At 62.6% G+C, this 14,639-nt stretch overlaps 1 protein-coding gene across 1 annotated transcript in view; it reads left to right on the top strand.

Annotated features, from left to right (window-relative positions):
• The first annotated feature begins 824 nt into the window (after nucleotides 1-824).
• The window catches only part of LOC121289625 (NACHT, LRR and PYD domains-containing protein 3-like), a 110,491-nt gene continuing 96,676 nt past the window's right edge, over nucleotides 825-14,639 (top strand). Inside the window, exon 1 of the mRNA XM_041209256.1 lies at nucleotides 825-891. Coding sequence (XP_041065190.1) covers nucleotides 888-891 — 4 coding nt within the window. The 5' untranslated portion in view covers nucleotides 825-887. The remainder of the gene's footprint in view (nucleotides 892-14,639) is intronic.

Genomic DNA, 14,639 nt, shown 5'->3' with positions numbered 1-14,639 from the left:
TCAAGAATGATGCCCAAAGAAACAAGCTGGGTACCCGGCTTCAGTCTCTGGCCATCCAGAGTGATGTTCAGTTTCCGTTTAGCGCTGGTATTGTGAAGGGACAATATGCGAGAGACTGTTTTACTGGTGCTCAGTGAAAGGCACCATGGCTTGTGGTGATCAGCCAGCTTTGCCGGGCCATCATTAAGTGAAACTTCCAGCTCTGGGGAAGTCTGAGTCCGTGTGCAACAGCAGATGGCATCTGCATAGATAAACTCCCCTGGGGGTAGGTTGTTGGTGTACATGTTCAACAGGATTGGAGCCAAGACAGACCCCCAATGTAGCCCAATTATATGTTGCCCCCAGGTACGAGTCTTGGACACCTTGAACCATCTCTCTCAGAGCAGAGTTCAATGCTGTTAGTAACTCAGGAAAGGAGAACTCTTGATATTGTGACACAGATTTAATGTGCCAGGCTGCATCATAGGCTGCAGTGAGGTCGAGGCAAATTGCCACTAGATTGCAATTCCATTGAAAGCCATTTTCAATGAAAGCGATTATTGCCAAAAAGTCACCACATGCACTTCTTCATTCACAATCAAGGCGTTACCCACTTGAGAAAGGACCGCTTGCCTGATCCGGCACATCCTGTTGGCCACAAACAGGTGATTGACAGCGTGTGACACCAATAGGGTGGATGGGAGGGGGGGGGGGGGGAATAAAAACCCAGTCCTACGCCGGGCGACATGGCGAAACTCCTTGGTCACGTGACACGGCCGTTGGACCGCTTATTCGCGCGGCACCTGACGGCTCGGGACAAACGTCACAAACCTGCCGACGGCGCATGCGTCCGGTTTGGGAGCAAAGGAAAACGAAACTGCAACGCGGAGGAGGACGGAGCCAGTGAGATGGGTCAGTGAGTGACCCGGAGGGGGGATGGAGCCAGTGAGATGGGTCAGTGAGTGACCCGGGGAGGATGGAGCCAGTGAGATGGGTCAGTGAGTGACCTGGGGAGGATGGAGCCAGTGAGATGGGTCAATGAGTGACCTGGGGAGGATGGAGCCAGTGAGATGGGTCAGTGAGTGACCCGGGGGGGATGGAGCCAGTGAGATGGGTCAGTGAGTGACCCGGGGAGGATGGAGCCAGTGAGATGGGTCAATGAGTGACCTGGGGAGGATGGAGCCAGTGAGATGGGTCAATGAGTGACCTGGGGAGGATGGAGCCAGTGAGATGGGTCAGTGAGTGACCCGGGGGGGATGGAGCCAGTGAGATGGGTCAATGAGTGACCTGGGGAGGATGGAGCCAGTGAGATGGGTCAGTGAGTGACCCGGGGAGGATGGAGCCAGTGAGATGGGTCAGTGAGTGACCCGGGGAGGATGGAGCCAGTGAGATGGGTCAGTGAGTGACCCGGAGGGGGGATGGAGCCAGTGAGATGGGTCAGTGAGTGTCCCGGAGGGGGGATGGAGCCAGTGAGATGGGTCAGTGAGTGTCCCGGGGAGGATGGAGCCAGTGAGATGGGTCAGTGAGTGACCCGGAGGGGGGATGGAGCCAGTGAGATGGGTCAGTGAGTGTCCCGGGGAGGATGGAGCCAGTGAGATGGGTCAGTGAGTGACCCGGAGGGGGGATGGAGCCAGTGAGATGGGTCAGTGAGTGACCCGGGGGGGATGGAGCCAGTGAGATGGGACAGTGAGTGACCCGGGGAGGATGGAGCCAGTGAGATGGGTCAGTGAGGGACCCGGTTGGGACGGAGCCAGTGAGATGGGTCAGTGAGTGACTCGGGGAGGAAGGAGTCAGTGAGTGACCCGGGTCGGATGGAGCCAGTGAGATGGGTCAATGAGTGACCCAGGGAGGATGGAGCCAGTGAGATGGGTCAGTGAGTGACTCGTGGGGGGACAGAGCCAGTGAGATGGGTCAGTGAGTGACCCAGGGAGGATGGAGTCAGTGAGATGGGTCAGTGAGTGACCCGAGGGGGATGGAGCCAGTGAGATGGGTCAGTGAGTGACCCGGGGAGAATGGAGCCAGTGAGATGGGTCAGTGAGTGACGCGGGGGAGGATGGAGCCAGTGAGATGGATCAGTGAGTGACCCGGGGGAGGATGGAGCCAGTGAGATGGGTCAGTGAGTGACTCGTGGGGGGACAGAGCCAGTGAGATGGGTCAGTGAGTGACCCGGGGAGGATGGAGTCAGTGAGATGGGTCAGTGAGTGACCCGAGGGGGATGGAGCCAGTGAGATGGGTCAGTGAGTGACCCGGGGAGAATGGAGCCAGTGAGATGGGTCAGTGAGTGACGCGGGGGAGGATGGAGCCAGTGAGATGGGTCAGTGAGTGACCCGGGGGAGGATGGAGCCAGTGAGATGGGTCAGTGAGTGACCCGCGGGGGGACGGAGCCAGTGAGATGGGTCAGTGAGTGACCCAGGGAGGATGGAGCCAGTGAGATGGGTCAGTGAGTGACCCGGGGAGAATGGAGCCAGTGAGATGGGTCAGTGAGTGACCCGGGGGAGGATGGAGCCAGTGAGATGGGTCAGTGAGTGACCCGGGGGGGAGGGAGCCAGTGGGAGGGGTCAGTGAGTGACCCGGGGGGCGGAGCCAGTGAGATGGGTCAGTGAGTGACCCGGCGCGGACGGAGCCAGTGAGATGGGTCAGTGAGTGACCCGGTGGGGACGGAGCCAGTGAGATGGGTCAGTGAATGACGCGGGGGACGGAGCCAGTGAGATGGGTCAGTGAGTGACTCGCGGGGAGTGAGCCAGTGAGATGGGTCAGTGAGTGACCCGGGGAGGATGGAGCCAGTGAGATGGGTCAGAGAGTGACGCGGGGAGGAAGGAGCCAGTGAGATGGGTCAGTGAGTGACGCGGGGAGGATGGAGCCTGTGAGATGGGTCAGTAAGTGACCCAGGGGGGAGGGAGCCAGTGAGATGGCTCGGTGAGTGACCCGGGGGAGGGACGGAGCCAGTAAGATGGGTCAGTGAGTGACCCAGGGGGGATGGAGTCAGTGAGATGGGTCAGTGAGTGACCCGGGGGAGGATGGAGCCAGTGAGATGGGTCAGTGAGTGACCCGTGGGGGAGGGAGCCAGTGGGATGGGTCAGTGAGTGACCCGGGGGGGACGGAGCCAGTGGGATGGGTCAGTGAGTGACCCGGGGGGGACGGAGCCAGTGAGATGGGTCAGTGAGTGACCCGGGGAGGATGGAGCCAGTGAGATGGGTCAGTGAGGGACCCGGTTGGGACGGAGCCAGTGAGATGGGTCAGTGAGTGACTCGGGGAGGAAGGAGTCAGTGAGTGACCCGGGTCGGATGGAGCCAGTGAGATGGGTCAATGAGTGACCCGGGGAGGATGGAGCCAGTGAGATGGGTCAGTGAGTGACTCGTGGGGGGACAGAGCCAGTGAGATGGGTCAGTGAGTGACCCGGGGAGGATGGAGTCAGTGAGATTGGTCAGTGAGTGACCCGGGGGAGGATGGAGCCAGTGAGATGGGTCAGTGAGTGACCCGGGGGGGATGGAGCCAGTGAGATGGGTCAGTGAGTGACCTGGGGAGAATGGAGCCAGTGAGATGGGTCAGTGAGTGACCCGGGGGAGGATGGAGCCAGTGAGATGGGTCAGTGAGTGACCCGCGGGGGGACGGAGCCAGTGAGATGGGTCAGTGAGTGACCCAGGGAGGATGGAGCCAGTGAGATGGGTCAGTGAGTGACCCGGGGGGGATGGAGCCAGTGAGATGGGTCAGTGAGTGACCTGGGGAGAATGGAGCCAGTGAGATGGGTCAGTGAGTGACCCGGGGGAGGATGGAGCCAGTGAGATGGGTCAGTGAGTGACCCGGGGGGGAGGGAGCCAGTGGGATGGGTCAGTGAGTGACCCGGGGGGCGGAGCCAGTGAGATGGGTCAGTGAGTGACCCGGCGGGGACGGAGCCAGTGAGATGGGTCAGTGAGTGACCCGGCGGGGACGGAGCCAGTGAGATGGGTCAGTGAGTGACCCGGCCGACGGAGCCAGTGATATGGGTCAGTGAGTGACCCGCGGGGAGTGCGCCAGTGAGATGGGTCAGTGAGTGACCCGGGGAGGATGGAGCCAGTGAGATGGGTCAGAGAGTGACGCGGGGAGGAAGGTGCCAGTGAGATGGGTCAGTGAGTGACCCGGGGAGGATGGAGCCTGTGAGATGGGTCAGTAAGTGACCCAGGGGGGAGGGAGCCAGTGAGATGGCTCGGTGAGTGACCCGGGGGAGGGACGGAGCCAGTGAGATGGGTCAGTGAGTGAGCCGGGGGTGAGGCAGCCAGTGAGATGGGTCAGTGAGTGACCAGGGGGGAGGGAGCCAGTGAGATGGGTCAGAGTGACACGGGGGAAATGGAACCAGTGAGATGGGTCAGTGAGTGACCTGGGGAGGATGGAGCCAGTGAGATGGGTCAGTGAGTGACCCGGAGGGGATGGAGCCAGTGAGATGGGTCAGTGAGTGACCCGGGGGGGATGGAGCCAGTGAGATGGGTCAGTGAGTGACCCGGGGAGGATGGAGCCAGTGAGATGGGTCAGTGAGGGACCCCGTTGGGACGGAGCCAGAGAGATTGGTCAGTGAGTGACTCGGGGAGGAAGGAGTCAGTGAGTGACCCGGGTCGGATGGAGCCAGTGAGATGGGTCAATGAGTGACCCGGGGAGGATGGAGCCAGTGAGATGGGTCAGTGAGTGACTCGTGGGGACACAGAGCCAGTGAGATGGGTCAGTGAGTGACCCAGGGGGTATGGAGTCAGTGAGATGGGTCACTGAGTGACCCGGGGGAGGATGGAGCCAGTGAGATGGGTCAGTGAGTGACCCGTGGGGGAGGGAGCCAGTGGGATGGGTCAGTGAGTGACCCGGGGGGGGCGGAGCCAGTGAGATGTGTCAGTGAGTGACCCGGGGACAGAGCCAGTGAGATGGGTCAGTGAGTGACCCGGGGAGGATGGAGCCAGTGAGATGGGTCAGTGAGTGACCCGGAGGGGATGGAGCCAGTGAGATGGGTCAGTGAGTGACTCGGGGAGGAAGGAGTCAGTGAGTGACCCGGGTCGGATGGAGCCAGTGAGATGGGTCAATGAGTGACCCGGGGAGGATGGAGCCAGTGAGATGGGTCAGTGAGTGACTCGTGGGGGGACAGAGCCAGTGAGATGGGTCAGTGAGTGACCCAGGGAGGATGGAGCCAGTGAGATGGGTCAGTGAGTGACCCGGGGGGGATGGAGCCAGTGAGATGGGTCAGTGAGTGACCTGGGGAGAATGGAGCCAGTGAGATGGGTCAGTGAGTGACCCGGGGAGAATGGAGCCAGTGGGATGGGTCAGTGAGTGACCCGCGGGGGGACGGAGCCAGTGAGATGGGTCAGTGAGTGACCCAGGGAGGATGGAGCCAGTGAGATGGGTCAGTGAGTGACCCGGGGGGGATGGAGCCAGTGAGATGGGTCAGTGAGTGACCTGGGGAGAATGGAGCCAGTGAGATGGGTCAGTGAGTGACCCGGGGGAGGATGGAGCCAGTGAGATGGGTCAGTGAGTGACCCGGGGGGGAGGGAGCCAGTGGGATGGGTCAGTGAGTGACCCGGGGGGCGGAGCCAGTGAGATGGGTCAGTGAGTGACCCGGCGGGGACGGAGCCAGTGAGATGGGTCAGTGAGTGACCCGGCGGGGACGGAGCCAGTGAGATGGGTCAGTGAGTGACCCGGCCGACGGAGCCAGTGAGATGGGTCAGTGAGTGACCCGCGGGGAGTGAGCCAGTGAGATGGGTCAGTGAGTGACCCGGGGAGGATGGAGCCAGTGAGATGGGTCAGAGAGTGACGTGGGGAGGAAGGAGCCAGTGAGATGGGTCAGTGAGTGACCCGGGGAGGATGGAGCCTGTGAGATGTGTCAGTAAGTGACCCAGGGGGGAGGGAGCCAGTGAGATGGCTCGGTGAGTGACCCGGGGGAGGGACGGAGCCAGTGAGATGGGTCAGTGAGTGACCCGGGGGGGATGGAGTCAGTGAGATGGGTCAGTGAGTGACCCGGGGGAGGATGGAGCCAGTGAGATGGGTCAGTGAGTGACCCGTGGGGGAGGGAGCCAGTGGGATGGGTCAGTGAGTGACCCGGGGGGGGCGGAGCCAGTGAGATGGGTCAGTGAGTGACCCGGGGGAGGGACGGAGCCAGTGAGATGGGTCAGTGAGTGACCCGGGGAGGATGGAGCCAGTGAGATGGGTCAGTGAGTGACCCGGGGGTGAGGGAGCCAGTGAGATGGGTCAGTGAATGACCCGGGGACAGAGCCAGTGAGATGGGTCAGTGAGTGACCCGGGGAGGATGGAGCCAGTGAGATGGGTCAGTGAGTGACCCGGAGGGGATGGAGCCAGTGAGATGGGTCAGTGAGTGACTCGGGGAGGAAGGAGTCAGTGAGTGACCCGGGTCGGATGGAGCCAGTGAGATGGGTCAATGAGTGACCCGGGGAGGATGGAGCCACTGAGATGGGTCAGTGAGTGACTCGTGGGGGGACAGAGCCAGTGAGATGGGTCAGTGAGTGACCCGGGGAGGATGGAGTCAGTGAGATGGGTCAGTGAGTGACCCGGGGGGGATGGAGCCAGTGAGATGGGTCAGTGAGTGACCCGGGGAGAATGGAGCCAGTGAGATGGGTCAGTGAGTGACGCGGGGGAGGATGGAGCCAGTGAGATGGGTCAGTGAGTGACCCGGGGGAGGATGGAGCCAGTGAGATGGGTCAGTGAGTGACCCGCGGGGGGACGGAGCCAGTGAGATGGGTCAGTGAGTGACCCAGGGAGGATGGAGCCAGTGAGATGGGTCAGTGAGTGACCCGGGGGGGATGGAGCCAGTGAGATGGGTCAGTGAGTGACCTGGGGAGAATGGAGCCAGTGAGATGGGTCAGTGAGTGACCCGGGGGAGGATGGAGCCAGTGAGATGGGTCAGTGAGTGACCCGCGGGGGGACGGAGCCAGTGAGATGGGTCAGTGAGTGACCCAGGGAGGATGGAGCCAGTGAGATGGGTCAGTGAGTGACCCGGGGGGGATGGAGCCAGTGAGATGGGTCAGTGAGTGACCCGGGGGGGAGGGAGCCAGTGAGATGGGTCAGTGAGTGACCCGGGGGGCGGAGCCAGTGAGATGGGTCAGTGAGTGACCTGGGGAGAATGGAGCCAGTGAGATGGGTCAGTGAGTGACCCGGGGGAGGATGGAGCCAGTGAGATGGGTCAGTGAGTGACCCGCGGGGGGACGGAGCCAGTGAGATGGGTCAGTGAGTGACCCAGGGAGGATGGAGCCAGTGAGATGGGTCAGTGAGTGACCCGGGGGGGATGGAGCCAGTGAGATGGGTCAGTGAGTGACCTGGGGAGAATGGAGCCAGTGAGATGGGTCAGTGAGTGACCCGGGGGAGGATGGAGCCAGTGAGATGGGTCAGTGAGTGACCCGGGGGGGAGGGAGCCAGTGGGATGGGTCAGTGAGTGACCCGGGGGGCGGAGCCAGTGAGATGGGTCAGTGAGTGACCCGGCGGGGACGGAGCCAGTGAGATGGGTCAGTGAGTGACCCGGCGGGGACGGAGCCAGTGAGATGGGTCAGTGAGTGACCCGCGGGGGGAGGAAGCCAGTGAGATGGGTCAGTGAGTGACCCAGGGAGGATGGAGCCAGTGAGATGGGTCAGTGAGTGACCCGGGGGGGATGGAGCCAGTGAGATGGGTCAGTGAGTGACCTGGGGAGAATGGAGCCAGTGAGATGGGTCAGTGAGTGACCCGGGGGAGGATGGAGCCAGTGAGATGGGTCAGTGAGTGACCCGCGGGGGGACGGAGCCAGTGAGATGGGTCAGTGAGTGACCCAGGGAGGATGGAGCCAGTGAGATGGGTCAGTGAGTGACCCGGGGGGGATGGAGCCAGTGAGATGGGTCAGTGAGTGACCCGGGGGGGAGGGAGCCAGTGGGATGGGTCAGTGAGTGACCCGGGGGGCGGAGCCAGTGAGATGGGTCAGTGAGTGACCTGGGGAGAATGGAGCCAGTGAGATGGGTCAGTGAGTGACCCGGGGGAGGATGGAGCCAGTGAGATGGGTCAGTGAGTGACCCGCGGGGGGACGGAGCCAGTGAGATGGGTCAGTGAGTGACCCAGGGAGGATGGAGCCAGTGAGATGGGTCAGTGAGTGACCCGGGGGGGATGGAGCCAGTGAGATGGGTCAGTGAGTGACCTGGGGAGAATGGAGCCAGTGAGATGGGTCAGTGAGTGACCCGGGGGAGGATGGAGCCAGTGAGATGGGTCAGTGAGTGACCCGGGGGGGTGGGAGCCAGTGGGATGGGTCAGTGAGTGACCCGGGGGGCGGAGCCAGTGAGATGGGTCAGTGAGTGACCCGGCGGGGACGGAGCCAGTGAGATGGGTCAGTGAGTGACCCGGCGGGGACGGAGCCAGTGAGATGGGTCAGTGAGTGACCCGGCCGACGGAGCCAGTGATATGGGTCAGTGAGTGACCCGCGGGGAGTGCGCCAGTGAGATGGGTCAGTGAGTGACCCGGGGAGGATGGAGCCAGTGAGATGGGTCAGAGAGTGACGCGGGGAGGAAGGTGCCAGTGAGATGGGTCAGTGAGTGACCCGGGGAGGATGGAGCCTGTGAGATGGGTCAGTAAGTGACCCAGGGGGGAGGGAGCCAGTGAGATGGCTCGGTGAGTGACCCGGGGGAGGGACGGAGCCAGTGAGATGGGTCAGTGAGTGAGCCGGGGGTGAGGCAGCCAGTGAGATGGGTCAGTGAGTGACCAGGGGGGAGGGAGCCAGTGAGATGGGTCAGAGTGACACGGGGGGAATGGAACCAGTGAGATGGGTCAGTGAGTGACCTGGGGAGGATGGAGCCAGTGAGATGGGTCAGTGAGTGACCCGGAGGGGATGGAGCCAGTGAGATGGGTCAGTGAGTGACCCGGGGGGGATGGAGCCAGTGAGATGGGTCAGTGAGTGACCCGGGGAGGATGGAGCCAGTGAGATGGGTCAGTGAGGGACCCCGTTGGGACGGAGCCAGAGAGATTGGTCAGTGAGTGACTCGGGGAGGAAGGAGTCAGTGAGTGACCCGGGTCGGATGGAGCCAGTGAGATGGGTCAATGAGTGACCCGGGGAGGATGGAGCCAGTGAGATGGGTCAGTGAGTGACTCGTGGGGACACAGAGCCAGTGAGATGGGTCAGTGAGTGACCCAGGGGGTATGGAGTCAGTGAGATGGGTCACTGAGTGACCCGGGGGAGGATGGAGCCAGTGAGATGGGTCAGTGAGTGACCCGTGGGGGAGGGAGCCAGTGGGATGGGTCAGTGAGTGACCCGGGGGGGGCGGAGCCAGTGAGATGGGTCAGTGAGTGACCCGGGGACAGAGCCAGTGAGATGGGTCAGTGAGTGACCCGGGGAGGATGGAGCCAGTGAGATGGGTCAGTGAGTGACCCGGAGGGGATGGAGCCAGTGAGATGGGTCAGTGAGTGACTCGGGGAGGAAGGAGTCAGTGAGTGACCCGGGTCGGATGGAGCCAGTGAGATGGGTCAATGAGTGACCCGGGGAGGATGGAGCCAGTGAGATGGGTCAGTGAGTGACTCGTGGGGGGACAGAGCCAGTGAGATGGGTCAGTGAGTGACCCGGGGGGGATGGAGCCAGTGAGATGGGTCAGTGAGTGACCCGGGGAGAATGGAGCCAGTGGGATGGGTCAGTGAGTGACCCGCGGGGGGACGGAGCCAGTGAGATGGGTCAGTGAGTGACCCAGGGAGGATGGAGCCAGTGAGATGGGTCAGTGAGTGACCCGGGGGGGATGGAGCCAGTGAGATGGGTCAGTGAGTGACCTGGGGAGAATGGAGCCAGTGAGATGGGTCAGTGAGTGACCCGGGGGAGGATGGAGCCAGTGAGATGGGTCAGTGAGTGACCCGGGGGGGAGGGAGCCAGTGGGATGGGTCAGTGAGTGACCCGGGGGGCGGAGCCAGTGAGATGGGTCAGTGAGTGACCCGGCGGGGACGGAGCCAGTGAGATGGGTCAGTGAGTGACCCGGCGGGGACGGAGCCAGTGAGATGGGTCAGTGAGTGACCCGGCCGACGGAGCCAGTGAGATGGGTCAGTGAGTGACCCGCGGGGAGTGAGCCAGTGAGATGGGTCAGTGAGTGACCCGGGGAGGATGGAGCCAGTGAGATGGGTCAGAGAGTGACGCGGGGAGGAAGGAGCCAGTGAGATGGGTCAGTGAGTGACCCGGGGAGGATGGAGCCTGTGAGATGTGTCAGTAAGTGACCCAGGGGGGAGGGAGCCAGTGAGATGGCTCGGTGAGTGACCCGGGGGAGGGACAGAGCCAGTGAGATGGGTCAGTGAGTGACCCGGGGGGGATGGAGTCAGTGAGATGGGTCAGTGAGTGACCCGGGGGAGGATGGAGCCAGTGAGATGGGTCAGTGAGTGACCCGTGGGGGAGGGAGCCAGTGGGATGGGTCAGTGAGTGACCCGGGGGGGGCGGAGCCAGTGAGATGGGTCAGTGAGTGACCCGGGGGACGGAGCCAGTGAGATGGGTCAGTGAGTGACCCGGGGAGGATGGAGCCAGTGAGATGGGTCAGTGAGTGACCCGGGGGTGAGGGAGCCAGTGAGATGGGTCAGTGAATGACCCGGGGACAGAGCCAGTGAGATGGGTCAGTGAGTGACCCGGGGAGGATGGAGCCAGTGAGATGGGTCAGTGAGTGACCCGGAGGGGATGGAGCCAGTGAGATGGGTCAGTGAGTGACTCGGGGAGGAAGGAGTCAGTGAGTGACCCGGGTCGGATGGAGCCAGTGAGATGGGTCAATGAGTGACCCGGGGAGGATGGAGCCACTGAGATGGGTCAGTGAGTGACTCGTGGGGGGACAGAGCCAGTGAGATGGGTCAGTGAGTGACCCGGGGAGGATGGAGTCAGTGAGACGGGTCAGTGAGTGACCCGGGGGGGATGGAGCCAGTGAGATGGGTCAGTGAGTGACCCGGGGAGAATGGAGCCAGTGAGATGGGTCAGTGAGTGACGCGGGGGAGGATGGAGCCAGTGAGATGTGTCAGTGAGTGACCCGGGGGAGGATGGAGCCAGTGAGATGGGTCAGTGAGTGACCCGCGGGGGGACGGAGCCAGTGAGATGGGTCAGTGAGTGACCCAGGGAGGATGGAGCCAGTGAGATGGGTCAGTGAGTGACCCGGGGGGGATGGAGCCAGTGAGATGGGTCAGTGAGTGACCTGGGGAGAATGGAGCCAGTGAGATGGGTCAGTGAGTGACCCGGGGGAGGATGGAGCCAGTGAGATGGGTCAGTGAGTGACCCGCGGGGGGACGGAGCCAGTGAGATGGGTCAGTGAGTGACCCAGCGAGGATGGAGCCAGTGAGATGGGTCAGTGAGTGACCCGGGGGGGATGGAGCCAGTGAGATGGGTCAGTGAGTGACCTGGGGAGAATGGAGCCAGTGAGATGGGTCAGTGAGTGACCCGGGGGAGGATGGAGCCAGTGAGATGGGTCAGTGAGTGACCCGGGGGGGAGGGAGCCAGTGGGATGGGTCAGTGAGTGACCCGGGGGGCGGAGCCAGTGAGATGGGTCAGTGAGTGACCCGGCGGGGACGGAGCCAGTGAGATGGGTCAGTGAGTGACCCGGCGGGGACGGAGCCAGTGAGATGGGTCAGTGAGTGACCCGGCCGACGGAGCCAGTGATATGGGTCAGTGAGTGACCCGCGGGGAGTGCGCCAGTGAGATGGGTCAGTGAGTGACCCGGGGAGGATGGAGCCAGTGAGATGGGTCAGAGAGTGACGCGGGGAGGAAGGTGCCAGTGAGATGGGTCAGTGAGTGACCCGGGGAGGATGGAGCCTGTGAGATGGGTCAGTAAGTGACCCAGGGGGGAGGGAGCCAGTGAGATGGCTCGGTGAGTGACCCGGGGGAGGGACGGAGCCAGTGAGATGGGTCAGTGAGTGAGCCGGGGGTGAGGCAGCCAGTGAGATGGGTCAGTGAGTGACCAGGGGGGAGGGAGCCAGTGAGATGGGTCAGAGTGACACGGGGGGAATGGAACCAGTGAGATGGGTCAGTGAGTGACCTGGGGAGGATGGAGCCAGTGAGATGGGTCAGTGAGTGACCCGGATGGGATGGAGCCAGTGAGATGGGTCAGTGAGTGACCCGGGGGGGATGGAGCCAGTGAGATGGGTCAGTGAGTGACCCGGGGAGGATGGAGCCAGTGAGATGGGTCAGTGAGGGACCCCGTTGGGACGGAGCCAGAGAGATTGGTCAGTGAGTGACTCGGGGAGGAAGGAGTCAGTGAGTGACCCGGGTCGGATGGAGCCAGTGAGATGGGTCAGTGAGTGACCCAGGGGGTATGGAGTCAGTGAGATGGGTCACTGAGTGACCCGGGGGAGGATGGAGCCAGTGAGATGGGTCAGTGAGTGACCCGTGGGGGAGGGAGCCAGTGGGATGGGTCAGTGAGTGACCCGGGGGGGGCGGAGCCAGTGAGATGGGTCAGTGAGTGACCCGGGGACAGAGCCAGTGAGATGGGTCAGTGAGTAACCGGGGAGGATGGAGCCAGTGAGATGGGTCAGTGAGTGACCCGGAGGGGATGGAGCCAGTGAGATGGGTCAGTGAGTGACTCGGGGAGGAAGGAGTCAGTGAGTGACCCGGGTCGGATGGAGCCAGTGAGATGGGTCAATGAGTGACCCGGGGAGGATGGAGCCAGTGAGATGGGTCAGTGAGTGACCCGGGGGGGATGGAGCCAGTGAGATGGGTCAGTGAGTGACCTGGGGAGAATGGAGCCAGTGAGATGGGTCAGTGAGTGACCCGGGGGAGGATGGAGCCAGTGAGATGGGTCAGTGAGTGACCCGGGGGGGAGGGAGCCAGTGGGATGGGTCAGTGAGTGACCCGGGGCGCGGAGCCAGTGAGATGGGTCAGTGAGTGACCTGGGGAGAATGGAGCCAGTGAGATGGGTCAGTGAGTGACCCGGGGAGGATGGAGCCAGTGAGATGGGTCAGTGAGTGACCCGCGGGGGGATGGAGCCAGTGAGATGGGTCAGTGAGTGACCCAGGGAGGATGGAGCCAGTGAGATGGGTCAGTGAGTGACCCGGGGGGGATGGAGCCAGTGAGATGGGTCAGTGAGTGACCTGGGGAGAATGGAGCCAGTGAGATGGGTCAGTGAGTGACCCGGGGGAGGATGGAGCCAGTGAGATGGGTCAGTGAGTGACCCGGGGGGGAGGGAGCCAGTGGGATGGGTCAGTGAGTGACCCGGGGGGCGGAGCCAGTGAGATGGGTCAGTGAGTGACCCGGCGGGGACGGAGCCAGTGAGATGGGTCAGTGAGTGACCCGGCGGGGACGGAGCCAGTGAGATGGGTCAGTGAGTGACCCGGGGGACGGAGCCAGTGAGATGGGTCAGTGAGTGACCCGCGGGGAGTGAGCCAGTGAGATGGGTCAGTGAGTGACCCGGGGAGGATGGAGCCAGTGAGATGGGTCAGAGAGTGACCGGGGAGAATGGAGCCAGTGAGATGGGTCAGTGAGTGACCCGGGGAGGATGGAGCCTGTGAGATGGGTCAGTGAGTGACCCAGGGGGGAGGGAGCCAGTGAGATGGCTCGGTGAGTGACCCGGGGGAGGGACGGAGCCAGTGAGATGGGTCAGTGAGTGAGCCGGGGGTGAGGCAGCCAGTGAGATGGGTCAGTGAGTGACCAGGGGGGAGGGAGCCAGTGAGATGGGTCAGAGTGACACGGGGGGAATGGAACCAGTGAGATGGGTCAGTGAGTGACCTGGGGAGGATGGAGCCAGTGAGATGGGTCAGTGAGTGACCCGGAGGGGATGGAGCCAGTGAGATGGTTCAGTGAGTGACCCGGGGGGGATGGAGCCAGTGAGATGGGTCAGTGAGTGACCCGGGGAGGATGGAGCCAGTGAGATGGGTCAGTGAGGGACCCCGTTGGGACGGAGCCAGAGAGATTGGTCAGTGAGTGACTCGGGGAGGAAGGAGTCAGTGAGTGACCCGGGTCGGATGGAGCCAGTGAGATGGGTCAATGAGTGACCCGGGGAGGATGGAGCCAGTGAGATGGGTCAGTGAGTGACTCGTGGGGACACAGAGCCAGTGAGATGGGTCAGTGAGTGACCCAGGGGGTATGGAGTCAGTGAGATGGGTCACTGAGTGACCCGGGGGAGGATGGAGCCAGTGAGATGGGTCAGTGAGTGACCCGTGGGGGAGGGAGCCAGTGGGATGGGTCAGTGAGTGACCCGGGGGGGGCGGAGCCAGTGAGATGGGTCAGTGAGTGACCCGGGGACAGAGCCAGTGAGATGGGTCAGTGAGTGACCCGGGGAGGATGGAGCCAGTGAGATGGGTCAGTGAGTGACCCGGAGGGGATGGAGCCAGTGAGATGGGTCAGTGAGTGACTCGGGGAGGAAGGAGTCAGTGAGTGACCCGGGTCGGATGGAGCCAGTGAGATGGGTCAATGAGTGACCCGGGGAGGATGGAGCCAGTGAGATGGGTCAGTGAGTGACTCGTGGGGGGACAGAGCCAGTGAGATGGGTCAGTGAGTGACCCGGGGAGGATGGAGTCAGTGAGATGGGTCAGTGAGTGACCCGGGGGGGATGGAGCCAGTGAGATGGGTCAGTGAGTGACCCGGGGAGAATGGAGCCAGTGAGATGGGTCAGTGAGTGACCCGCGGGGGGACGGAGCCAGTGAGATGGGTCAGTGAGTGACCCGGGGAGGATGGAGCCAGTGAGATGGGTCAGTGAGTGACCCGGAGGGGATGGAGCCAGTGAGATGGGTCAGTGAGTGACCTGGGG

The sequence above is a fragment of the Carcharodon carcharias genome, chromosome 17 (assembly GCF_017639515.1).
Source record: "Carcharodon carcharias isolate sCarCar2 chromosome 17, sCarCar2.pri, whole genome shotgun sequence".
Lineage (NCBI taxonomy): Eukaryota > Metazoa > Chordata > Chondrichthyes > Lamniformes > Lamnidae > Carcharodon > Carcharodon carcharias.
The sequence above is the reverse complement of the archived record's forward strand: the minus strand, read 5'-3'. Positions and strand labels throughout refer to the sequence as shown.